This window comes from Chamaea fasciata, unplaced genomic scaffold (assembly GCF_029207755.1).
Source record: "Chamaea fasciata isolate MVZ Bird 193981 ecotype frontalis unplaced genomic scaffold, bChaFas1.0.hap1 SCAF_3, whole genome shotgun sequence".
Taxonomy (NCBI): domain Eukaryota; kingdom Metazoa; phylum Chordata; class Aves; order Passeriformes; family Sylviidae; genus Chamaea; species Chamaea fasciata.
The window spans coordinates 53,713,108-53,740,717 of NW_027094088.1; the positions used below are offsets into that span (position 1 = coordinate 53,713,108).

The 27,610-nt window shown below is 41.9% G+C and overlaps 1 protein-coding gene across 5 annotated transcripts in view; it reads right to left on the minus strand.

The window, feature by feature from the left end:
- The window catches only part of ARID1B (AT-rich interaction domain 1B), a 324,700-nt gene that overhangs the window by 136,132 nt on the left and 160,958 nt on the right, over window positions 1-27,610 (minus strand). For 3 of the 5 annotated variants that reach the window (XM_066179042.1, XM_066179045.1, XM_066179041.1), the window contains exon 5: window positions 8,035-8,076. The exons of the other annotated variants lie outside the window; for them this stretch is intronic. In XM_066179042.1, the coding sequence (XP_066035139.1) occupies window positions 8,035-8,076 (42 nt within the window). The remainder of the gene's footprint in view (window positions 1-8,034; window positions 8,077-27,610) is intronic. 5 annotated transcript variants of the gene reach the window in all.

Genomic DNA, 27,610 nt, shown 5'->3' on the forward strand with positions numbered 1-27,610 from the left:
TGACGTAGTGACTGGTGTTAAATGGTGGGTTCCAACCCTTGAGGAGATGCATATTCTCACCATGAAAGCAGTACCAAATTTTGCACTCTTCTGGCATTTCTATGAAGTTTGGAAAGGAAAAATCATACTACAGACTGCCTCTTCATAAAAGCAGCAGGGGGAAGTACGGATTGCTGCTGCTGCTGGTGCCACCACAAAAGCTGGATGGTTCAGTGCTGCAGCAGTTCATTTTATTATAGTGGCAATCTATATGGGCATAGGACCACCCAAAGAAGGATACTCATCCATCAGAAAAGCAAAATTAGTTGCCAACCCTTTACTGTGAGGGTGGTGAAGCACTGGAACAAGTTGCCCAGAAAAGACTGTGGATGCCCCGTTTCCTGGAGGTATTCAAGGCCAGCTTGGACGGAGCTCTGAGCAACCTGAGTTGAAAGGTGTTCCTGCCCATGATAGGAGGGTTGAAAGGAGGTGATCTTTAAAGTTCCTTCCAAACCAAACCATTCCATGAGTCTTACTTACAGACATCACTTGAGCAAATACCTAACTGTTGCTTTGAATTACATACATGTCTTCTGAAAACTCCACACTGGCACTCTCAGAGAAGAAAGGCAATGGGAGCTTTAAATTCATATAACAATCCAAAATGTGGCCACATCCACACCCTGATAACCTAAACCATGCAGTTAACCTAAGCTGTTGCAGTTCATCAGGAGAGGAAGGTTGTTCATCATATTTATGTATGTCCAAAAGTAAAGATGATGTAGGAAGAAAGACAGCAGTTTACGTTTTCTTAGCACTAATCCCAGCTGGTTGCAGGGCACGGGGCCAACCACAGGCCAACAATGTTCAAGGGTGCTGAGGAAGGCACGTTTACCATCTGTGCTCACTCCAGCTTGCCACAGAGTGCTTGTGAGCTTTGTAAAATAAATGTTACCACATACCCATGTAAACTGCCTAAGCCTAACCCTGAGGCCATCAGTATTTATTCTGCAAGCACCATGAGATGCTTCGTGCTGAAAAGGAACATTAAACATATATTTATGGCTAGCTTGGATCACTGGCAAGAGAAGAAAAAAGGAAATAGCCAAGAAAGCCTGACATGCTGTACACGCAACGGGACACTGTCACAGGAGACAGGTCCTCCCAAAAGCCTCACCTTGCCTTGTCTTTCCTGAGACTACAGGAGTGTGGGCACAGGGCACAAGGAGGAGAGAACCAACTCTTATTTTGTCATTGCTCCAGCCGATCTTGACTTTCTGACAAGTGGGGCTTCTCAGCTAACATAGCTTTTTTTTCTCCTTTTCTGGGTATCATTTTGTCTTTTCTTCTTTATGCAGGATTGTTATGGAATTGTCTAGACCCACCTCCACTGCACAAGGAGGCATCACAATCTCCAGGAAGCCTGCACTTTTTTCCATCCTCCCAGAGAGCTTTAAAATCCTCTCCATACGGGAAGCAGGACAAAGCTGTAAGGAGTGGGGCACCACAAGTGGGTGCTGTTTGGAATCACCCTCCATACTCAAGGCGGTAAGATATACTCCTCTATTGCCTACAGCACTCAGGACAAAGCTGGACCACAGTTAGGACTGTATGATGGATGGAGACTAACTTATGGCCATAAATCTCTTGGTGCACCTCTTAATTAGCATAAAACTAATTGAGGAAAACCCCACCAACCACAGAGATATTTATTGAGACTAAAGTTACCAGACATTAGGAACTATTGATTTTGGAGATGAAATTTGTAAAACATGATCACAGTTTCTCGGTTTTGTGCTTTCTTGGACTGTCAAAAATAGCATAGCAGTGATAAGCACAGGTTGTTCAGAAAGAAACCTGCTTAAGCTGCTGCTACTTAGATATAAGTACTTCAAAACACTTGGATATATCTGTAAGGGGTCCCTAAGAATATAAGAGCGCCTTGTTCCCTGCTATAATGCCGTTCTCTGCTCTTGGAAAAAATCCAGGACAGAGGGCACACAGGAGACTTCAGCAACCCCAAAACAACTTTAACAATGAGTCAATGAAAAGAGGTTGCAAAATCCTTTTAGTCATCTGAGTACCTCAGGTGAAACAAGTCCACAAAGAAATGAAAAACAGAACTGGGGAAACATGCAATCCTATCTCTCCTATGAGTAGCAAAACCGAATTTACTCGAGATTAACATGAGTATCTATTTTTTCTAAGCTAAAACAAATCCAAAAACTTATTCACAACTCCCAGGTTCCTATCTAAGACAACAGTGCAAAGACAGACGTAAATGAGGACTAATTTCTCTATATTTTCCCATATACTAAGCACACACAGACAATCCAAGTGTCAACACATCAAGACAGAGTTAATTCTGACCCTTGAAAACACTGTCTTCTGAAAAGGATTAATTGGCTTTAAAACAATTTAATTTGGCTTTGAAGATGCAACTGTTACTAGCAACCACCAGATGGCAGGAGCAAAGGCTGCTTACAGCCTTCAACAAAAGAAAGCTGTCTTAAACAAGGCGAGCATTAGAAGAGAACAATTCTTTATGTCTACTTTTTCTTCTCTTTCAATTGGTTACTTCCTTTTTCTTTCCAAGAAGTACTATTTTATTGCAATCAAGCTAATACATAAAAAAAAAAAAAGAAAAGTGTCTCTTGAGAACATGTCTCTCAATTTTTATCTTATGCCATCTCCATCTCATAGCTCAAGGGTTCTGTTACGGATATTGCAATAACAACAGTTTCTTTCTAGGTTTGCACAGTCATAACTCACAGTCAGCCACCAAATTTATTCCCTTTGATGTCCTGTGCTTCAAACCAGGAAGCTGACACATAGCTACACTGTGTAGCTCAATTTACCCTCGGGATTTGAACTTCCGCTATCTGGGATATGAAAATAAGTATACTGCAGAAGATGCACCATGATGTGCTGATTGTTGCAATAATACAGCATCTACAAGGTGGAGGAAAGCAAAACCCTTCCCCTTAAAGCATGAAGCTTCCCACTCTGCCCAACACTCCCCCACCAAAGCAACCCAAAAACCACCTTAATAAACTCAAGTAAAAGTGGTATGTTTGGGAGGAAAAATATTTTTGTCCTGAGCACATCTGATTCTTAAAAGCATGTATCGTATCAAAGAAAGAACATTTTAAAAATGCAATCCAGCAGCACATATTTTAAAAGACTTAGGAATAGACTCCCTAAACAACTTCCAGAGTTACTAAATTATGGAGACAAGGTCATCACTTTATGTTGTGTCATAAAACAAAACCACAGCTAGTTCCCGAACAATGCTGGAAGCTCCACCATACAGACACAGACACATCCACATCAGAAATACCACCCTTGCTGTATTTCTTTGATAGAGCTGCCTCTCCATTATGCTTATTTCCCGATCAAAGAGAAAGCTCTACTCCTGTATTTGTCTTCTGCAAAGGAAACATAACATCACTCCTACAGTGAACACATCCATCGGGAATGAGATTCTTTTTCCTCAGCCCCAGCAGCACACAGTTCTAGAAAAGAACAGGTGAAGCTCTCTCCTACTTCAAACCAGCGTGAGATGCGTGAGATGCAGTTGTGTGGTTAATTCTGCCTCTGTACATTAGCAAACATGCCACTTGCAAAATATGAAAGGCTTTCTTCCCTGCCCCGTTTTTAAACGACACCTGCAAATCACTAATCCAGTCACCATTTATTTCCATATGTCAAATTACAATCTTAACTTGTGCAAAGCAACATAATAGTAATGATTAAGCCAATTACATCACAACACAGCTTAAAACGACACACAATGGAAGGATTAAAGCTCACTACCAAATAAGAGAGTCCTGTTCTTGGTGGAGCTCCCCCACTGTGGGAACAGAAGTGTCTCTTTTCCTGTTGCACAAACTTGTGAGCCTTCTGACATGTAGCTGCTGGACTGCCATTAACAAACTTATTTATATTAATGCAGCACTAAGCTGGGATCACTGCACCTCAGCATTAGCTGCGGAGGGCAGGCTCTGGGGCCAGCGCTGCCAACACGGCTTATGGCACTCCACAGGTCCACTGACACGCCGGGACGTGCACCAGGTGATCTCACCAAGCTTAACTGAATGAAGCCTCCCCTGCCCTACGTTATTTGGGTCAGGTGGATGCTGACAGTAAAAGCCTTAGGGAAAGGGAGGGAGAGTAAACCGGGCACAGGTATTTAAAAAGTCAGGCATCCTGTTCTCTAGATAGGGTCAGACACCATTTGCAGCCTGTATGAAGAGTGTGCTACTGCATTTGACACTGTAATTCCAACTGATGCCAACATGCAGCTCCTACAACAATAAAATGTGGGTTAAATCTTTATATAATAACGAACCTTTCAGACTAAGATTTTCAATTCTACCTCAGGGATAAAAAGGTTCTAATAGAAACTGAGCATCTGAATCTCTTAGGAGGATTAAAAAAACTCCCACACTCCTATTTCTATTTGTTCATTGCCTTAGTCTTTAAATCAGCATCATTCAAAATGGTTAAACATTTTACACCTTTTACTTCTGCCCTGGGCACCTTATTTTTTTTCTTTCTTTCTTTTTCACATCTTTGTATTTCTCCTATTTTCTCTGCCATCTGCGAACACTGGTCCCATCTGCTAAAATACAAGTTCCTACTCAGCTAAAATAAACACAAAATAAATTGGTACTGTTAGTATTTTACATGTCATCATTAGGCTTTAGTAAGATTAATGGGACTCAAAGAGTTTCCAACTTTGAAATACATTCCTGTGTGTTGACAGCAGACTCGGGCAGATATCACTCCATCTATTCACTCTTACTCTACATTACTTTCTTGGCAGTTATGGTTTTGAAGGAACTTATTATAAATATAAGTTTATCCTCAGCAGAATTTGAACAAACCAGGCATAACTGTTAAGCCTGTCCCAGATCACCTATCAGCTGTTCAAGCTTTGCTACGTGGGTCTTTCCCCCTACATCTCTCCATATGTAACCATGCATACATCACAACCCTTCTAAATATTGAAACAAAAGAACCAGTCAAAAGCTAGAAGGTTTTTTTTCTTTAAAAAGAAACATACACTCAAGTGCGTGCGCGCGCGCACACACACACAAATAAATGTGTAAATTAAACTGAACACCATGTGTACCATCTTTGAAAAAGCTGTTACAGAACACCAACAGCTTCCTCCTTCTGTAAAATTAGTTGCACAGAAAGCTGAATGGATTTACTTCCTTCTATTCAACCAAAAGCAAGCTTCGGACAGCAATGCAATCAAATCTGTACATATTTATACTTAGCAAATGAAAACTTCTTTTTAAACTGATTGAAAATGCGCTCAGATTTTTTATGGTCTTTTAAACAGTACTGGTTTCACATCTACACAAAATGAAAATAAAAGTTCATATTAAAATGTAACTTTTACTTTAATAAATTCCTAATGTCCTAAACTTGTTTGGGGAAGACTGTTTACTTACAAAAAAGCTGAGGAGAAGGAAACATTTTTAAGGACTATTATTAATGGTTTGCACTTTGCACCTGTTCCATGCTTAAGGAGAAAAGATAGGATTTGGTACTTTAAGGTGCCTTTTCCCCGGGTATTTTGACAGTTTGACACAATTTCTTTTGTTTTCATTTAATTTTCTGGACTAAATATTTTGACTTGTCTAAATCAATATGCCTAACTTGCTTCAAAAGCATCCTGTAGCTGATTTCTACAAACACTTACGAGGATGATGATCATCATCCAAGATTCAACCATTCAAGGGGCACACTCCATCAGCCAGATCTTCACTTTGCCAATGATAACTACAGCGAAGCTGCACAATGTTCTGATGTCTCATTCAGAACCTTTTCCTGGGAAACAGCCCCATTTGCTGCCAGTATGCATATTTGCCATGAGACTGAAATCACAGAGAATTTAAGAATAACAAATGACATTGTACATCCTTTCAGTAGTCTACAAATATCATTTCTTAAAAGACACTATTCTGGTATGTACCTACAGGCAACACAGCCTGTCAACAGCCTAAAACTAAGTGGCATCTAAGGATAGGTGGAATGGATGCAGTCAAAAGAAGAGTCATCCCCTGCAGCAAACTATTCTTCTGCTCTTGCATACAGAGGGGCCCTACGATATTTCAAGCTGAGACATATGCTACACCCAAACCCGAAAAAGACAGCTCCCCTCAATAGTCTACAATAGTCCTGGAGGAAAATCTAGGCTAAAAGCAGGTATCAAGGAAAGCATTGCATGGTGCAAATTTTTAACCTTACATCCTTCTCAACTGAGTTAACTGGTATTCAACTTACTTTCTAATTTATAAAATTAACTGGTTTTCATTTTAAAAATTTTGCTTATACATATTCACTGTTGGCATACCAACTCATCTGTTAATGTAACAAAGACTAGCATTCATTTGTCATTGAGACAGACAGTAAAGAAAGCATCCCTTAAGGGAGAGAAGGGAAGAAAGTGCTTTTGCAGCATCTCTAAACAGACAGCAAAAATAAATTCTGGGATTAACAAGTTTTGGATGATACAGTTAGCTTTCTTTTTGATTGATAAAAAGTACATGACATTCCTAGACATACGTATAGTTCACTACACATCATAAAGCTACCATTATAAGAGAGCTTAAAAGATCATGATGGTTCTGAAGATGAAGCTTAGGACAAAAGATGCTTGGCACTCTGGACATTGATGTTCAGAGTCGGCAACAGTACTGATTCAGTTTTGTAAAACTGAAGCTTAGCAACAGAAAACTCTTACAAGTTTTTGCAATAAAAAGGAGTTTCAAAGGATGTCCATCAGGCTGACAAGACATAGAAACACCTTGTAAATCTAGCCATGAAAAAAACCTTAGAAGCCTCCTCCACAGTGCTTTTTTTTAGCACCAAGAGTGACTGGCGACAATAATTATCAGTAATATTTCTATTTACCCACCTAGTCTGAAGGATTATGGAGATGAGCTCACAAGAGTTGACCCTCCAGGTTTATTAAATATTCAATGAATATTCTGTATGCTTGCTGGGTATTAAATAAAAATCAGAAAATACTGCAGACTACCATACATTATATACTTCAAATAATACCAGAGTAGCTCTGTTTGTTTTCTAATAATTTATTGAAATCACTTATCACATATCAACATAAAAATGTACAATATAGACACAATGTAAATTCTGCGATCATGAATATTTACATAATTTTAAAGCTTGTGTTTTTTTTTTCCTGCTGGTTAATTTTGCTTATTGTATTCCAAATAAACCTGGAGAACTTATTTAATATTTTCTTGCTTTTGCTTTTTACCTTAATAGTAACAGCACTGCTATTGTTTCACCTGCAGTAGCATCACAGCATATGGGCCTTCAGCAGCAGGAAACTCTACACTGTCATGATTTCGCCTATTCTTCCTACAATCTCCTTTTTCCCTTCCCCATCCACTCTCTTCCTAGCTAACTAGATATAGCCTACACACAATCTGCCCTGATTAAAATCATCTCCTATTAGTACTCTGTTAAAACAGTGGTCATCACCACAATGCTCACTGGCCAAAGAAACTTGAGCACAAAGTAGGACACAGCCCATCCATGGAGCTGGGCAGGTCTGAAGTTGTCTCTCCAACACACACCATTGCCCGCCACGCGCTGATCTACAATTGAACACAGGGTGATGCAGCTGTTCAATGAACTACTTTCTACTTGAGATGCTCTGTGAAAAAGGGCCTGAACAAAGTGGCTTACTCAGCAGACTGCCAAGCAGACAACAAGTACAATTCCTGGGTTGCAAGTCTATGGAACAAGAACAAATTCAGCAATATCTTAAAACTACAGCTAAGCTGATCTTACATGTTTCCACATGGGTTTCCGCAAGTAAAACTTGCTCACGTGTTTTATACCAAGAAAAGGATTAAGACAGCCTGTGTGCCATTCTCAGATTACCACACACAAGGGAAAGTTTTTGAATTGATAGATGCAAGTCACAGGATCCTCAATTCTCAGGTAGAAAATTGTCAACAACTCATTGTTGGGACCTATGTAACAAAACTGCACCAAACTACACACCTTGTGTCCAAATGTAGCATCCTCGGAGGCCAAGACTTCAACCTGAAATTATAAGGAGAAAGATAATTTCAAATTTAGCCACCACCAAGAACCTCTCTCTCCTGAGAATAGCACCACAGTCCAGGCAAAGAAGAGATCTGTAAATAAAGGTGCCAGTCTGGATCTACCCTGGGAAACCTGTGCATGACAGGATGTGCAAAACTAACAGCTGACAATAGAAATCCTCAAGTGAGGAAAGTAGGAGAGCATCCCTTATGACACGAACAAGGTTTCTCCACCTGAATGACATCAGGAGTACCTGTTAGTGTCCCAGAAGTTACTGTACTACAGCTGGAACATTTTTCTCTGCACAGAATTTTGACTACACCAAAAAGCAGCCTGAGCGCAACCAGAATGATCTGCCATGGTAAGTCCCTGCAAAAAAAAAAGCTGGAAACATCTGACCTCTTCCCCTCCTGTTACCTTCTAAGCAGGCTGGGTAGTTCTGCACCAGCACCAAGAGGAACAGCAACAAACAAGGGGAAGCTCTATCTTGGTTGCAGGCTGCTGTCCTGTCTTGCACTAGAGAACCGTTTGGAAACTAGAACTCAGGGAACACGAACTCCTCAGGCAAAGGCCGAGACCAGCTGGCTGAGAGATACAGTGGATGTTTGAAAGCCTGAGAAAAGCAAGCTGCCAGGTCATCAATTGGTGCTCCAGATCAAAGCCCTTGCTGCACAGGTGTGTGCTGCCACACACTGCACAGCTCTGGAGTTGATAGGCACTAATCTGTGACAACAGGAACAGACATAGGGAAGCAGGCACACTGATTTCTCATTAGACTCCTTAAAAATACTTCACACTTCATCGCCTTTCACCTGAGAATCTCTTCTCAGGTCTTTTATGAATTCTAATTAATTAAGCTTCCCAATACACCAGTGAAGTCAGAAATGTCATTATCCCAATATATAGAGAGAAGAGCGAGGCAGGAAGAGGTTAAATAATTTTTTAGTAGTTATGTGCTAAGCCAGGGACACACTCATGGTAAGAATCCCTATCTCTACTCTCAGGCTCACAGTTTAACAAGTAGGAAATTCTCTGTTTCTCTGATTTACATCCTATTTAGAATGCCTACTGCTGCATTATAATTTATACAACTAGTATAACTATAACTAATGTATCTAATCTCCAGTTTAACTTAAGAAGAGTGAAGGATTTAAAGCAAATCAAGAGAAGAAAAAAATGAATGTGAAGTTTCACCCTGAAGCATGTTATAATGCCAGAGTTATAAACCCCTGAACAAGAGGGTTTATAATGGAAAGGCTGATAAACTAACAATGATGGCAGCACTTAAATATATTTATGTCATGATCTAGCAACATATGGTATTTCTTCATCTCTAAATTAAAAAAGGAAGGAGGAAAAAAAAAAGTGGGAGAGAGATAAAGCATTCATAGGAACTAGGAATAAATGAAGAAAATGAACCTGGAGTTACCCAATTGTGATCTGTCCAGCTAATTAGGGAAGGCAGTAAGAGGCTACAAAATAGCACCTCGTTCAATAGGAGGTAGGAAAAAACATCCAAGTAAATAAAATCAATCTAAAATGATATGATACATATTAGCTCCTTATATTAAGCTTTTAATCCTTTAGGCACTTTATAAATATTAAACAATCAGTCCTGGTGAGACTGATAAATATCCATAATATATTTTACAGATGAAGAAACAGACAGAGGGTTAAGTGACTTGCCCAGGGCCAAAAAGAATAATCAACCACTGGATTGGAAATAACTGTATGACTACTTGTCACAATACAGTGCTGTACTCATATGCTCAGGTGGCTTCTGAAAAAAGTCATTCCACCAGCAGAAGCACCTTGGTTAAGGGTCACTGTGGTATACATCTGAAGTGCGAATGCTCCTTTTCACTAGCCTTACTGTTTTGGTACAGCATCCAGCCGCCACCACTAGATAGACCCCAAAACCTTTCCAAATTCACTTAGTTTTCTCTGTCTCAGTATTATGTAGTCACATATCCCAGATGCTATCTCCACTCCCATTAATCATAGAAACATAAAAGGTTGGAAAAGAGCTCCAGGATCATCAAGTCCAACCTTTGATGGAACACAACCACGTCAACCAGACCATAGCACCGAGTGCCACGCCAGTTGTTTCTTGAGCACTTTCAGGGACAGTGATTCCACCATCTCCCTGAGCAGCCTATTCCAATACCTGCCCACCCTTTCAGTGAAGAAATTCTTTATGATGTCCAACTTGAACTTCCCCTGGCAGAGCTTGAGGCTATATCCTTCTGTCCTGTCACTTGTTGCCTGGGAGAAGAGGCTGACCCCCACCTGGCTACAACCTCAGTTGTTCTACCTTTCACGTAGCTGTAGAGAGGGGATGCTTAGAACAGTGCTACATTTCTATTGTGGAGAATCATTAGGGAAAAAATGGAGCCTTCTTTGTGCCACAGGGTCCTTCTCTGACTTGCTCTTTGAATCCACCAGAGTTGCCAATGCCTTGTCAGCCCCAGTATACCCTGTCTCCCTTGCCCTGCTGACTCTTCCTCCTCCCTCTCCTTCCCAAGGGCCCCAGCTGGGCAGACAGCCCCATCAAGCCTGTCCAGGGCTGCCTATCCCCTGTCCCCTGCCCCCCAGAAACACAACATGGATGGGATGGCATGGAAAGCCTGCACCAACCCAGCATAGATTGGGCAAAGTTTTAGTTAGGGCTCTGCACTCACCTCACTGGAAGAGAAGCCACCTCACATGCCAGGATCCTCACTGCAGAGGACAAGCATATTGTCTACACCTGGGCTCTGCTAAGGAAGCTCCTGCTCAGAGCCAAGAGAATGCTCACAACTGCCACAGCTCCAAAACACATTAATTAACATGGCACAATGATCAACATGTGTAAAACTCAATCCTTCATTTCACCAAGAAACTGAGAGGAAGAACAAACTGTGACATCAAAGAGTAAAACAGAAGTTCAAGCTAGTTTAACATACTCTTAGTCTCTTTTACATATAGAAATATTTTTTTTTATGCTTTAGAAACATAAGGCTCACAGAGACAGTAAAATGGCTCGGAGTGAAGATAGATAACAATTCTAATTAAAAATGTTAGTGAATAAATCTGATAAAGCTGCTTCTATTTTTCCAAGAATGATCACACCACTTTTGTGACAAATAACAGTCCTCACCTTGCAGATGATACAACGAAACATTCTGTATTCTTTGCTACTACTGTGTTCAACACTGAACTAGTGCCTTAGTCCACTCATCTGGATTTTCACCTCCTTGTATAAAAGACAGTTAAGCTAAGTAAGAGACAAGTAACTGCTGACAGCGTAAGATACACAATATAAAGGACTGAAACAAGATGTGGGACAACATGAGGTTTTCCTCATGCTGAGCTTAAACAAAACAAAACAAAACAAAAAATCCAAAATGCATTACAACCCAGGTTGAGTGGACCCCCCTCTAGTGGGAATGCTCGTGTACTTCAATCAGCACCCACATCACCCCACCAAAAGAGAACATTACCTTAAGAATGAGGCAAGTACCATCTTTCTCTTAATTGCCTTCAGAATATATCCCTTCCATTCCAACATATAAAAAAATAAACAAGACATTCATTACTGCTTTAGGATAATCTGATGTTGATTAAGAACTTCCCATTATATACCTATCTGTGGCAGTTAAACATTTTCTATTTTAGTTGGCTGTTCTGAGTGTGTACACATGTAAATATCTTGGGTAGATGGAGTGTTTTTCTTTTACAGTGAAAAATTCACTGCATCACTAAAAAATGCAGACTTGATTCTTAAATGAAGCAGTTGATTTCATGTACATATTTTTATCTATATCAGATACAGCAGCTTTCCCCTAGGCACTGCTCTGAATCTTTGCTCCAGTCCACACTTCCTGCTCCTCAAAATACAGTGCTACAGTTGAATGCTGTTTGCCCCATATTTAATTTCTATGTAAAAGCAATTTTTGGTCACTTTTCTTTGGTTAGTTTTTTTCCAGTTTCTCAGAAGAACCAAACAGCCTTTTTGCTTCTAATTAAACAAATTCAAACCACACTTGCAGTATCCTGCAATTCTAGGCTAGGCGGCTATTGTAAGTGGTAAGGGGTAAATGAAGGAGTAGTATTCTAGAGAGTGTGTGTATTAACCATACACTGTGGATCAATTACACGAGACACAATTAGTGGTTTAAGCAGGACTATCCCACAGCTGAAGCATGCCCGTCCTGCCTGGGTAACTGACCCTTCCTACATCCTGCTCCCCACTGCCAGTCCAAGCGCAGCCAGCTGGGGCTGGCCAGGATGGGGTCCAGAAACCTCAACAGCACATGACAAGGTGAACTTCCCACCTCCCTGCACAACTTACACAGACTCCAAAATGGGCAGCTATGGCCAGGACCACTACTGCTTATGTAGTATTCTATGATTTAACAGTCAAATGGAATAGCATTTAGTACTTTTTTTATAAGACGAAAGAATTCATAAACATCACGTCAGCCTGAAGGACCCAATGAGTAACATGTGGAGTACCCTGAAACAAGATGGAGAGTAGCCTTGAGTCTCTCTTTGTCAGAAGTAATGAAACTTGGTCAGTAGTTCTATTTTGCTTCTCAATAAATGACTCATACAGACCCAGTTCGACAAAGAATACTGCATCGCGACCAAGAGACTTACAGTAAATTACATACAGTCATTTTTACCTCCCTGTCAAAGAAAAAAAGGAGTTGAAACATAGATAGAACCCCTGAGGTGCAATGCTGAACATGGCCTTTTTGGAACAAAGTCGTATAACCTAGTGATCAGATGACACAACAAAATTATTATAATTTGGTCTTCTTCAAAGCCATATTCAGCACTGGTTCAGTCGTCAGCTCAGTCCAGGTCCTTCTTGGCTCATCAAGACATTGTTTGAGACAGGATTAGGTGAAACTAAGCAAGAGTCATGGGAAGTGGAATACCATTAAGAGGAGTAATTACAGCCATGCTTAATGCCCAGACTGTTATCCAAACAACGGAATATGGAATACCAAGTACACAAGAACAAAAAACTAGCTCACAAAAGACACGGGTTACAAAAGTCCTCTCCATCTTGTTTGGGGGAATCTGAAAATAAGCACTAATAATAATTTCTGATGGATGCTGACTCCCATGTGATAACCCGTTAACATTAACGTGGAAAAGGATCATCGATCTACATTTAACTACCCAAGCAAAAACTTGCAATACAGCACACACTTAACACTGCTCTGAGACTTGGGCTGGAGCTCCTCAGAGCTCACCCAATGGAGCCACTATTTGCAGCTGGCAGGTGAGAGGGTTACAGCTACTCTGGCAAGGGGCGCAGTAGACTGGAGCAGCTCTGATCAAGACAAAATATTTTATATGGGCACTTACAGTTTCTGTGGTTCACACGAGAATTTGCCCAGCTGGCTGCAAATTTTATAGGCTTTCTATTGTCATTTGTTTGACATTATTATTCTAGGAAAATTATAGCACAGGGCTTCCCTGATACCTAGAGGGTTTTTGCCAACTGCCTGCTTACTAAAAAGGCATGCCTCTGGCTCTTCTAAAATATGCTCAAAACAAAACAAATGTGTAAGTTAATACTTGCATTTTGCAATACTTTTGTTTTCCCTGTTTGGTAACGATCAATCAGTTTAGAAAGGACTCTCTTCCCCGTGATAACAAAATCTAAAAAGAATGAGGAAAGGCAGGTGCATCCTCTCAAATTACTACTGCCAAATCACCTTCTTGCTCTTGGGGTGCACTTCTCGCTCAATCGTGCCAAGACAAAACCACGTCACAGTGTCCAGTTCAAACTGTGTGGTCTTGTACTCATTTTTGCCCTCTGACTTACGCAGGACTTTGTGACACATCTCCAGTCCTGGGGAGGGAGAGGCTCTGTAGTTCCAACAACTCAGCCTCATTAGACCAGCTACAGAGCAATGCAAATGTAACTCCAGTTACTATTTTCACATACCAATCTTGCTGAGCAGCCTATAGGAAACAGCCTGGATAGCATGGAAAACGGAGGATGCTGTAGTGCTTGGTGCAGATACACCCTCATAATCCTTTTCTAGTGTAGATTTTCAGCTTTTAAGGTTTTCCCATTAGCCCACCCACCCACACACCACCAGTTCCAAACTCATCTTTTAAACAAAGGTGATAGGAAGTTAATCCAGTTTTCATTTTTCAAAGTCCTTAGTTTATTTCAAAGATGAATATGGCTATAGTCATTAATATCTTTATGAAATCCAGTTTAACTAGCTTTAACATCTCCTCCCTTTGCCAACCTTTTCAAGTAATCAGGATTCAGTAATTGTGGCAAATAATTGTCCTTCTCACTGGAGCAGGGACAAACCTACATGACCCACACTAGATTCTGGAAGTTTTCAAGGATTTACTGAGGGTGCACACAGTTTTAAATGCACACTGAAGTATGGTAAAAAACTTTGGTAACTGCAACAACCCTTCCTTCCCTTTTTTCTCTGTTACCTGCCATCAGTTTTAATTGTTTTTAATTGCAATCATGCATGTACTTCAGGCTAGGTTTCAGGTCTGTAGGAGATGAGTATTGGGCATGTTTCCTGGGCAATCCATGAATAAATACACCAAAGACACACCTTTGTTATGACCCTGAATCTATGCCTGAAATAACGGTGTGACAGTCTCATGAATTAAGGATAGATCAGCTGAAATTTCCTCCCTTTCTATAAAAAGGCTGTTGAGACTACTTACTCAGGCCTTTCAGTTAAGTAAATGCTATCGCCTCACAGTTTGACCTGTATAAAAACTAGAAACCATGTGACCCAGTTCATGGTAATTATTCATTAAATCTGGCATCCCCTTCTTCTTAGGCTTTCCCTTTCATTTATTGCTTCTTTTTTGTGGTATCAGTCATTTATCTCTTAGTTCACTGGGTCTAGCCATAATAAAGACCAACGTTCTCGGTTTTTGAAGCCACAACTTTTAGGTTGAAAATACAAATTAAGTAACAAAATGATCCCTCTTTAAATGATAGAGTAACTTTGTGCGCTACTTTGTGTTAAAAAGGTTTGAAAGGATGTTTCAAGAAACTATTCTGCAGCTCAAATTGCTTATTAATTCTCCTCATTCTCCTTATTAGCATGTACAGACAACACAGTGGCTCAAGGACACAGCTTGCTGAAGCAGCTCTCTTCTTGGTCAGCCAGTGTTTGAGACAAAAATACAATGATGCGTCATGTTCTTAAAACCTGGTTAGTGGTACAGATCTGTCCTGCTCGTATTTTTAAAGTATTTTGTAAATGTCAGTGCTTTTGGGTGAGCTGATTTTCAACAACTAAAAAAAAAAAAAAAAACAACCAAAAACCAAAACCAAAAAACATTAACATCTCCAGCACTGAGTCCAAAACACACTGCTGGATGTGCTATTGACCGACCTGCTGGTTTGGTCTCCCTTTGCAAATACTTTGCAAAATCCTGGGAACAAGGTTAATCCCCGAGAAGAAAATATTAGCCAACTAAAAGTAGCAACAATCAGCCTCGTGAGATGTCATACTTAAAGAGACTTATCAGGAGCACATCAGGAGAAAATAAATGGTGTGCTGTGGGGCAATTTCTGTAAAGTCAAGAAGACAGAAAAGTACAAAAATATTTAGGTTTGCACCAGGAAACAAACATTACAATTACCAGAGAAACCGACATTTGAGACTGTGTACATCTCTGCTCAGTGCACCCTCACTGAAGGAAACCTGTGAGACCTATCTGTGGGCACCCTCTCATCCCCTACAATTCCATCACAACTTACTGCTCCATAGGTTCCTTATCAATAATGGATCATCAGTAAATTCATGGCAGTAACAAGCTCATCTGTTCTTGTCATTAGGAGATAGAACAGGCAAGATATATATATAAACACACACATACCCATGCACATTTTCCCTCTGTAAGCATATATTCAAATTCTTTTATATTTTCCTGTCATCCTGTTTTTCATATATATATGCAAAAGATGTGTAATATGCAATTAGTTCTTTCGCACCAGAACACCGCATGAAACAGAGTAACTGCACTGAAAATGCTTTTGATATTTATTTGTTTGACAATGTAGAGATCAAAATGACTGTTGTACATAACCCAAAATCTGAGAGCAGTTGCCATTTAATTTCCCTTAAGAAAGGAGTGGTAGGTATCATAAAAACAGAATTCCAACCTCATGCATTCTAATATGTGGGAAATCCTGAAAAACTGTCATTATACCATGTGACATAAGCAGTAACAATTACTGCCACCAGTAAGTCTTTTATTTAGGTATTGTGACTGCATCTTTTCTAATCCATTTGTATTTCTCACTATCTTGTTCCAACACTGTGATTTCATTTTAATTCCCTGCTTTCAAAACTGAGGAACATAAAACCTTGTCTGCAAACGGTGTCTATAGCTATCTCTTTTGGGCACTACCACACTGTGGGGCTTCAGAGGAACCACTACGGGAAACCTCAAAAAAGGGCGAAAGGCACTGCCCTCTACTAGCAGGGCTGGAGCTACCCACTGCCACAGCTCAGTCACCCAAGGGCCCATCTGAACAGCCTCAACAACCCTTTCCAGACAAAGCTGGGTTCCTCTGCCTAAATACAAGATGCCATCCACTAGCAACAAGGGGGTAATAATGAACAGCTGCATTGCTTCTAAATATTCCAAAAACTTCCAGAAAGGCATGTTTTAAAGTAACCCTCACCAGTGGGATGGGGTTTTTGCTGCTTAAGGCTGCAGTTGCAGAGTGCTCCTCTGTCCCCTTTACCTACATCTCTACATAATTACTGCACATAGCACCTGCAAAAGTGAAAACACACACAGTTCCAGATAAAACTGCATGTCTTGACCATCTTGTCTAAAACAAGTTAAACATTTTGCAGCAAAAACGGAAGATAAGTGACCAAGGACAAAATCTTTACAGAAACAAAGCTTCAACTCTGCACCATTCTGTCAGCAGCTTTCTTATTTAATTGAGCCCGTATACAACCAACATCAAAGATACAAAGCTATTTTGTGCGGAAAATATTGGAAGCATGTTAGGAAGAGGTGGCAAACAGAAAGGATCTGTCAAAGGTAACAGATGTATCAAGGGCACCAAGCACTGTGAAGAAGGCGTTAATTATCTATGCTGAAAAAGAAAAGGTGTTTGAAAAACAGAAACTGTTTTCAAGAGATTCAACATATTCCTATTGTGCTCAGGAGAAAAAGCTTCCTGCACCTTAGAGAACATTATTTTCAGCATGTGGGTTAAGAAGACTTTTTAGGCGAGTTTAAACACAATGTAGGGAGCACTCTGCTTCAGAAAAATGATTTTAACTTCAAAACCTTTACTCTGTCCTGCAACCAATTGCAATCGTAAATTGCATTCTTTATTCCTGCGTCTAATGGAAGGGCAACTTACACAACCTAGTGGAATCTCAAAAATAACAGGAAAAGGAGAACACCTTTTTGAGCACCTTTTTGTAATTTAGCACCACTTCCCACAGTACTTTCAACTCCCACCCTACAAGAACTGTTTCATTTTTCTTCTTGCTTTATCTGAAAAAAGTGGTGCTTTTTGAAAAAAAAACACCAGGTCACACCAACGCAAAATTTATCACCGTAAGATCTACCCTACATACATCTTATGTTCTTCTACACTTGTTTTCTAGTTGTGTATGGTACTACTTGCTCACAACCTAATTCTGAGTCAGAAGAAACTGATTCTTTATTATACCCGGGCTTCCTCTTTCCACCTTCCATTGCAGGATTGGTGAATTGGGACTTTCTTAAACATGGTTTTGAGAAAAATGATCAGTTTAAACAAAAATGACCCTTTTAATCTTCAACAGAAAAAAATCAGAACAGATCCAAGAGGAGACAAGCAATAATTAAAAGCAAGAAAAGCCTACACTTTTATATAAAAAAAGGTTGAAACGTATTTTCCTGAAGATGATTAAAACATACTAAATGCATGTCTGATATTGCACACTCAGCTAAATTAATGTTGCCATAGGAGTGTGATACGATTAACAAGAGAACCATGGTGCTCCATGCAACTGTAAATTATGTGGGGATAAGATCAAGGCAATTGCCAGCAGTATGTAACACACTTGCAAAACATGGCTCCTACTTTCCCAAGTAGATCAAAAGGTCTTCCTGACATCCCCTTCTCCCACATATCATGCCATATACAGAGAGTGGCTAATGCTGAGAACACCTGGGCAAGTCATGTGGGCATCATGTGGGTAGTGTGAGATCCAGCGTACAGGTTTAGAAGGGATGGTTTGCACAACAAACTATCCGCACACCTGCCAATAACCATGCAGCAGGAGTTCACTGGGCAGTGTTCTGTGTTTCCATCTTAAACTTGAAAAGATAAATCTGTGGAACAAGACTCAGCTGAACTGCTTAATTTTTGCCAATGACATGAGCTTTTCTTTTGAATTACCTTAGGATGTGTCCCCATCGCCTCCACACGCGATACAAAGATTGATAAACACTCTGACTGGATTAACTGCTTTAAAAATTATTCAGATGTCACAGCTGGCCAGTTTTTGACCCTTCCGGTATCAAGATTTAAGAGTTGACAGGGAAAGAACAAGTGCTCCAGTCAGTGCCATAACTCCTCCACACTCTTCCTGCTCACAATAGCAGTACAATTCCTCAGAACTGAAGGAAAAACTGTCTCTCACATCTAGCCCAGCTTTACTGAACATTTCAATGGGGTAGGCAAAAATACCAGCATTCCTAGGAATCACTTCAGGCCCAAGTAGGGTGCATAATAATAAAAGCTTAGGACAACCACCAAAGTGTTTGCGTTTTTTTTTCCATTTTACTTGAGTTCTCTAGACATTGTACTGGAATAAAGCGAGCACAAGCCCTGAAAACATGCCCTCCAAAAACATGCGTTCCACGATTCACACGCACAAAGCCCAAATCTGCATACAGGAATCAAACAATTAGGTTTCTCAAATGCTTGAACTACTTATACAGTTCGGGACTTCTGTTAACCCAGGCAAATGCACAACATATAATTTTGCTGACCACTTCACCATTTTACTTTTTTGCTATAGCCACAAACAAACAAACAAAGTAATTTAAGTCCAAATTCTTCTCAAAGTTACTGCTAGCAAATAGTAGCTCACTTATAAAAGCCTGATTAATTGCAGAATCTTGGCTTCAGAATTCAATTACATGTTAGAATATTAAAAATTCTGGAGTCTATAAACAATGACTATGAAACTGTTTATAGCATTCGAAGTATTTTATTCGAATACTGCAATATGAACCGTAAATGTTCTCTCCCCCCCCCCCCCCCCCCCTTTTCTTCTCGTTTGCTGCAGTTTCTTCATGCAAACAGAACAAGAGTGACACTGAGGGAAAGAGCAGAGGAGAAAGGATGTGGCAGGCTATTGACACGCCACCCCCTCACGAACTCTGATTCTCCACTGTGCTTTATGCCTGTTCTGTGAGTTTTATTCTGGGTCTACAAGGGTGCTTCTGGATAATTACAGGATACAAGCTAGCATTTTTTTCCCAGCCTGTCTCAATTTCAAAGTAAACCTCCTCTTCGTTCTTTTATTGTTATTCAAAGTGAAACTGCAAAACAAATCAATTGCTAACAGCCTTGTGCAGGTTTCCAAACTTAGCATTTCTGTATGGCAGTGTGCCTATAAGGTAATATTCAATGTAGCAGTACATCTTTCAGGCACCAAAACCTTGTATAAATCCTCAACTTCAATGACCGCTTTTGTAAAGATTTCTTCTTTACACACATATATATTTATATATATATATATATATACGAACACATATGTATGCATGTATTTTACAAGTACCCCAGTAAAGATTTTCTTTACAACTTTTCCTGAAGAACTAAATCCCAGCAGTCACCCTGTTTTCCAGTTAGGTTATCTACACCAATTGTAACACTAAGGTGGCAATCCTAGAGACTACTTTTTATACTTATTTTAAGTTCATTTTACTCAGAATGTAAAGAAAGACCTGAATTACAATTTCAAAGATGGAAGGCTGGAGTTTTAATTTCTGCACTGTGCAGTCCTGGCAGAGCTTTTCAACACTTTCATGTTTTGTGGAGTCCATTTTATTTCTGTATTCATTTTTACTAAGGCTCCCCTTTTCCCCTACAATAAAGAATGTATCACTGTATTTACAAGGAAGCTAGCCACGGACAGGTTTTGCTGCAGCCCATTTGTTATGTCTCACTCTGAGTTTACAAACAGCTGTCCCGTGCATCTCCACTGGATACAATTTTAGTCTAGACAGGGGAAATCCAAGCTACTGCTGCCCAAACAACATAAACACAGGAAGATTTTCAATCAATCTTTTCATTTATAGAAACACATCTAATAATATAAGGGGAGGGTGTTTTGGAAGAAAGCCCATTTCAGAGCCTCAAACAGCATAATTGCATGGTATTGTTCTTGTGCTAGGCAGGGCTATGGAACGACACTCTCACAAACCAGATTTCGGTGCTATGGTACATTTCAATAAAATAAGCCTTGTTTCCCCAACACAAGTGGCTTTCAAGACCACTAACAACTTTGAAAATAAATGGCGAAAAGACTAAGTAAGACTAGCACAGCACTGGCATTCATCTCCGTTTTGATACAATCAGGTCAGTGCCCACACAAATATATTTCTAGCATGACCATTATTTCTGTTTTTCTTCAAGCTGTTTTACCTGGCAAACAGCATTAAACCCAGCAGCTACTAACATACTAATACCTTTCTCCTGTTTTCATCTGTGCCAGCCTGTTGTCTGTCCTCAGTCATACAAATATCTAGAAATAAACTGCTTTGAATGCAGCTACTCCTATGTTGTTACGTTTCCGCGGTCTCCCTGTTTATATTTGGAACATCCACACACTTACTTGTCAAAAAAACCCCAAAAAACCAAAAATCAAAGTGAAGACCACTGCAATGCTTTTCCTTCAAGAGGAGGAAGGGGAAGAAACCATTCTTCGGTCCACGTTTTACTTTTTATTGCTGAGCAATAGCTGTCCCTTCATCAGGAGGCTCAGTTTACTACCCTGATCTCAGATCAGCTTTTACCAGTGGGTGTCAGTGTAACAGTGTAATGATATAATGGGGGGAGGACAGGGAGAAAACGCATGAAAAAATAACGTTTAAGTTTTATTTTTAGATGCTACTTTTATATTAAAAGTAAAGAAAGAAAATGTTTCCTTTCAAAACCGATTTCACTGCAGATTCATTCTGCAAAGATCCCCCAACTGCTTGTTTGTGCCAAGCAATAATTTCAATTTTTGTTTTCCAAGCCTATGTCTCTTCTGTGTGCGTACACACATGCACACAAACATGGCCACACAGTAAATGTTTGGTATATAAACCTTTTTTCATCGTTTTGACAAAGTGAGACTGTCTCTTTAATTCAAATTTCACAGTGAACAGTTAAGAGGCTCTGTGGACCCCAACTTATTAACCTGTGCCAATTTAACTAGTATTACTCAAGAGGTTCGAAAACCTAAAAATAGGTGTTAATCTGTGCAGAATGACAGCAACTAATCAGTACCCGCCCTGCCACAACTTCTGTCCCTCCTACTCCTTGAAGGGGGGCAAGTACACCACACGGGGAGGCAAGAAAAGGACAGTCCCCATGGTGTGGTTTTTGTGTGTGTGTGTTTTGTTTGTTTCCGCTGGTCTTTATGGAAAGGAAAAAACCCACCAAGTGTTATTTAGTAGAGCTCGGCTTGAAAACTTGTTTCCGTACTAGCAAGCAATGGCTTCCTGAAATCAAGAACTGCTTGAACGTCTACCAAATCATTCTGCCGAAGGGATAAAACCCTTTCGTTTTACATACCTTAAAAATGAACACGCTTTAAAAATACAGTTGTCTTAGCTCCAAGTGTAGTAAGACATATTTTCAGATTTTAAACGTGCAACTTCGCCTTTTTAAAAGCTGTTACATTAATTAATAACCTGGTTCAGGGTCTCTCTCCACCAAAGCACAAAGGTACGTGTCTGTGCCTACGCAAGTACGTCCTCTTCTTCCCTTGCTCGCTTCCCGACCATAAGCCTGGCACTCCCGTGCCATGGAGACAATCCTGAGTTATGTGCTCACATCCTCTTTATTAAACACAAGAAAAATTAAATGCTGAGTGAAAAGCAGCCCAAGTTGTGGCTCGCAGCTGTAGCGCTGCCCCTGGAACCAGACCCTACAAAAGGGGGTTAAACTAAAGCGCCGGCCGGGACAGGCTGATAACTGAACTGTCATATTAAAAATATGCACCGAAGTAGGTTAGGTCTTTCCGTACATAACTCATACTGCCCGGGATATGCCGGGCTCTATTAAAAGAAAAGACCTAGCGATTCGGAGCGAGCCACTGCGGGGCAGATTTGCAGGAAGTACCAAAATACCGTACAACTCAGCTGCGGCCATTGTTAAGAGAAGGAAGTAAACAACACCGGGCTAAGGCGCTTGTGCGTGGCTGGAACGGGGAGAGAACAGAGGAGCCCCCGCCGGGCCGGGCCGGGCCGGGCGGGCTCGCAAATGGCGGCGCCAATGGCGGCCCGCGCGCCCCTCCCCCGGACCTGTTTTTGTGCGCGCTTGCACCCTCCACCCCCCCCTTATCCCATCCCCCGGCCCCTCGCAGCCATCAGCCGCTCGTCCCAATTACGCTGAACGAGTCGCAACTCATCCAGGCTGAAAGTTATATATTAAAAAGAGAGCGGGCGAAGCGTGGGGAAAGAGGTCGGGAGGGACGAGGGGGAGGGAAAGCGGAGGAGAGCAGTCGAGAGTTGCGGCCGGCGAGGGCACGGCAAGGGGCGCTCCCACTGGCCATGCGACCTTTTATTTTGGGCTCTCTCCCGGGTCAGCAGAAACTTCCCCCCCTCCATGTTTGTCCCGCTCTCCCACTCCTCTCAGGAAAAGATCAGTATCTTGGGAGCCCATCCCTTTAACACACATCTTAAAAAAAAAAAAAAAAAGGGAACGGCAAAAAAATCCCCAAGGGCCAAGTACACTCCGGCCGCCCCACAGCGCTCGGCCCGGTGTAGAGGGGCGGGGGCAGGGCCGGCCTGTGAGGAGCGGGTCCTGTCTCCCTCCGAGTTCCAAAGTTTCCCTATTTAGGTCGCCTCCAGCTTTCGCTGCTCTTTGAGCCACTCCGAGGAATTAAAACAAGGGCCACTAATAGGCGGGGGCCGGGGGAGGAGGGAGGCCTTGGGCAAGGAGCAGCCGCCTCCCATTCGCCTCGGCCCCGCGCTCTTGCCCTCACTCGCCATCCTCCTCCCTCCCCGTCGTGTGTGTGGGTTCACAAAGGCACATCTGTGCGTGTCGGAGGGCCGGCCTGACGTGTTCTCCGCTCGCAGCAGCTGCGGTTTCTGAGGAAACAAGGCTGATTTTCTAGTCAGGCTGGAAGGGCTTTTTTTCCCTCCCCCCCCCCCGCTCCAAGCGCCTACGTGCGGGGGAGGGGGAGCGGGAGCGGCGGGGGGAGGAGAGGAGCAGGAGAGCCGAGCCGAGCCCGCGCCGCAGCGGAGCCGCCGGGGGAGGGGCCGCGCGGGGCCTGCCGGGAATGTGCTGGGAATGGTTCGGCGTTCCCAGGGCGGCTCTCGGTGTCGCAATCCCGCTCTCTCCGTGTCTCTCCGCGCTCTTGGCTTGTTTTCTTAAAGGCTACAACCTTTGTAGTCGGCGGCTGTTGCGCGAGGGTTCGGGATCGTCAAGGGGCGCCTCGCACCGTTTGCCAAAAATCCCTTTTAATCCTGCCAACTTGGGGGACGGGGAAAGAAAAAAAAAAAGCTCTGCTCAACTAAGTCCTCGCAGTTCTCGGTGCTGCGGGGCGGGTTTTCACGCTCTCCGCTTCGACTTCTCCGGCTCCTCGGCAAGGGACGGGGTTAATCCGAACCTGTCCAGCTCTTTAAATCGGCTGCAGATCTGCCGTGCGATAGCGTCCGAGCAGGGGCTCGTCCTTCCCTCTCCCTCTCACTGCCCGGGCCCCCGCTCAAAAGCCCGGCCCTGGCAACCAACACAAACAGATAATTGCCGTGCCCGTGAACGATGAGCTCCGGCGTGACACGCAGCCCGGCCCGGCAGCGGGGGAGGAGAGGCGAGCGGAGCGATGGGGGGCAGCCAGCGAGGGGCCCGCGGTGGGAGCAGCGACCGCCGCCCCCCCGACCGGCCCTGGACACACGGGTTCGCCTCACAGAAATTTCGTGAGGTTTTCCTGTGCTACCTGCGCGTCGTGATAAGACACGGAAATTAATTAAAGGCTGTAGAGCAAACCCGAAGCCAACAAGGACGTGCCAGGGAAAGATCAAATGTTCCGAGTTAAAAAGGAGCGCAGCCCTTCAGCTTCCCCGTTCTAGCCGCCCGCAATAGCCCCCCCTCATAAACTAGAAATTAAAGACCGGGAGGGAGGACAGAGGGTGGGAACTACTGGTGTTCTGACAAGGACGGGAAGAAGAAAGAGCAGACCACAGTAAAATGCACATGGAAAGACTTTTGCCGAGTTCGGTAAATAAAGTCGTAATTGACTGTAATAGGCAAAGGTGGAAGACAAACATTTGTGCTCTTTGTTCTGATATTAGAAATGTCAGATGAAACTTTAATCCCTTGTAGCTGTTTATTTGTAAAATGTCCAAACATCTTCCTGTGCGCATACCATAACAAATTAATTTCACTGATGTTTAGCGTTTGAGCTCACCGTAGACAAGCAAGGAATTGATTCTGAGATATAAAAGCTAATGTTACAAATTTTTCAAACCTGATTGCCTGCTATTAGCTACCTGTGTTCATATTTAGTCACTGAAATAATTGGCCTAATTTTCAGAAATGATAAGCGCTCACATTTTCAATTAATTTCACATCTCTGAAAATTAGGCCATTACATATCTAAATTTGACCTAGGTTTGAAAATTCTGGTTGTATCTCTGAAACAGAAAAAACCCGGAGTGATTACAACGGGAATTTCGGCATAATTACTTAACATTAAATATGGAGAGACTAGAAAAGGAAAATGCATTCATTGGGCAATGGTATCTAGTGCTATAGAAGCTATGTGACAATTGAATTAAAAACATTCAAAGCTCTGTCTGAATCTGATACTTAGATTAGCTTCAGTTACTGCTATGGAAGAAAAAATAAACAACTTGTATCCCGACAGAAAATAAAGCACACATTTACAAATTGTCAGGAGTGACCCCAAACATTTGGCCATATTAATCACATTTAATGCACATTTTCCACAAAGGAATTAAAGGGGGGAAAAAAAATCACTTCTGCTTTGAAGAGGGGAAAAGGCAAACTGGGTAAAGACCGCATGTGCAAATATTCCTCACTGCATCTAATTTAACTGTTATTTCTAACTGTACAAAGGCTGTTTTTCCCACAATTGCAAGTGAACTTTTCTGCAAGTTTGAGCAAGGCACAGGGGTGGCTCTAAAGAGGAATATTAGAAACAGAGGGAAAAAAGATTCCTGAGAAATGCCAAAAATAATCATGTTTCTTGCCTCCTGCCAGAAGTGGAGTCAGTTTTACCAGGCGGAAGTACTCAAAAATCCTGTGTCTGGGCTCAAAACAAGGGAAAAAAAGCTTTACAGAACATGGAACTTTTAGGAAACAACTCAGGATTCGTTTCATACATCTCCTGGTCTTTGAACCTGTAGAGTAGGTGCTTCGATCATTATTCTCCCGTCCCTCCCCCACCGTTTCACAAGAGCTAAAAAATGCCCCCTACAAGCACTGGAATGTAGAGTCTGGAGGGTTTTGTTATTGTTGTTTCGTTTTCTCAGATTATCCGAAAAACAGGAATCCAGTCCCTGATCCATCCTCATCTCCCCTCCCCTCTCTCTGCCCTCCCATGAAAATCCTGAAGTAAATTCCCAAGTCCAAACGCCCGGGGAGTCGGCAGCCAGGCTTCTCTGAGGCTGCTGCCTCCACCTCACCCCCGTGCAGGGCCAGCAGCAACAATGGCTCCTTCTGCCACGCTCGCCAAAAAAGGTGACCTGCTGTAATAGTAAAGGAGTATCTTTAGCTCGATCTAAATCCTCTATGCAGGGAAAGATCAGCCGCAGTGGCTTTCAGAGTCCTAGCGCTCCTTGTCAGCAGGCCTCCCAGGCATAGACATGGCAGGAGGGAATTCACGTCCCAGCCCACTGCGGCCGGGGAAGGCGGGTGAGCAAGGGTGAGTTGAGCACTGCCTTTGGGATGGCCAGCAGAAGGCAAAATTTCTCGCTGAGATCCTTGGAGGAACCTATGGCTTACCTCGGCATAGGAAATTGTTTGAAACCCCCAAATCATCTCATCCTCATCGTATTACCTCATGGTAGTTAACTTGCTAGGAATGCTGTTCTTTGATGACAAGTGCTTTAAAGGCACAGTGCAGAATCTCAGCCACTGTACTTGCTTTCCCCTTAGCAGCTTTGGCAGGCCCTGCAGCAATGTCGAGCTGGTGCTTTGCAGCCTTTCTAAGTCTATCTCAGCTAATGGTGAGTGTTGAGGGCCAGGGGAGTGGAGGCTGGGAGAGGGGTGTTAGAGGAACTGAAGCACATGGCAGAAAAAAATCTACTAAGCTTCGCTGATTAAGGGGGACCACAAATGAATGGCCACTGTCTGCAATTTATCAGTACTTCAATGTGGAGAAGTACAAGCTCAGATGGAATGACCTGTAAGCAGCAGATGTAGCTTTAAATATGGTCGAAGAAGGCATTTTCTTTCATCTTGTACTACTTTCTGGACAGTAACAGCAACTGGAAAATGATGCAACTATAACTCATATACAGAAAGCAGATGGTCTGTTTATACTTGGAAAAATCAAACATCTAATATGTAGACTATATTGGCTTACAACCTTTTCAAATGAAAACACAAATGCTTTGTATGTATGATATTCTAGAAGTGCCAACAAGACCATTCAGAGATACAAAGCATAAAAACCCAAATGCCATCCATTTCAGTGCCTGTTAAACAAGAAAGTGACCCCAATTCCTTAAAATAAGGTTTCCAAAACTCTGGAAAAAGCAAGAAAATTCCCTTGTTGGTAACTGAATCTCTATTTCCAAATCTTCCAAGATCCAATAGCAACATTCAACACACACAATCACAAAGCTCTGAAAAATGCTTTTAAAGTTCTAAGACAGCCTGTACTGCCTCATAGGAATTATTCACATCTCTTTCCATGCTGTGGAAGACTTGAAAGGGAAAGTAAGGTATATATGCATAAATATTTGACATACTGGTCCAAGCCTCTAAAAACGTATGAAAATAAGAACATGTGAAAGGAGCCAACCCAGACGAATGCCTGCATGATTAGATGAGTGCTGCCTTCCATTCCTTTCCTTTTACCACTAAATGAAATTGTCATTAGCAGAGTGTCAGTCCCAATATCATCAACTTAATAAAGCAAGATTGAAACAGGAGACTAAGCCAGTTAATGCAGTCCTCCAAATGCAACCCATATCAGAAGAATACTGTTTAAAAGGCATGGTGCTGCTTCTAGCAGAGGAACTAACAACTAACAGACTGGGCAACAATTCTTGAAGGAAAAAGAGCAAGGATACTCGTACTGTACAGAACACTGAAATGCTACAT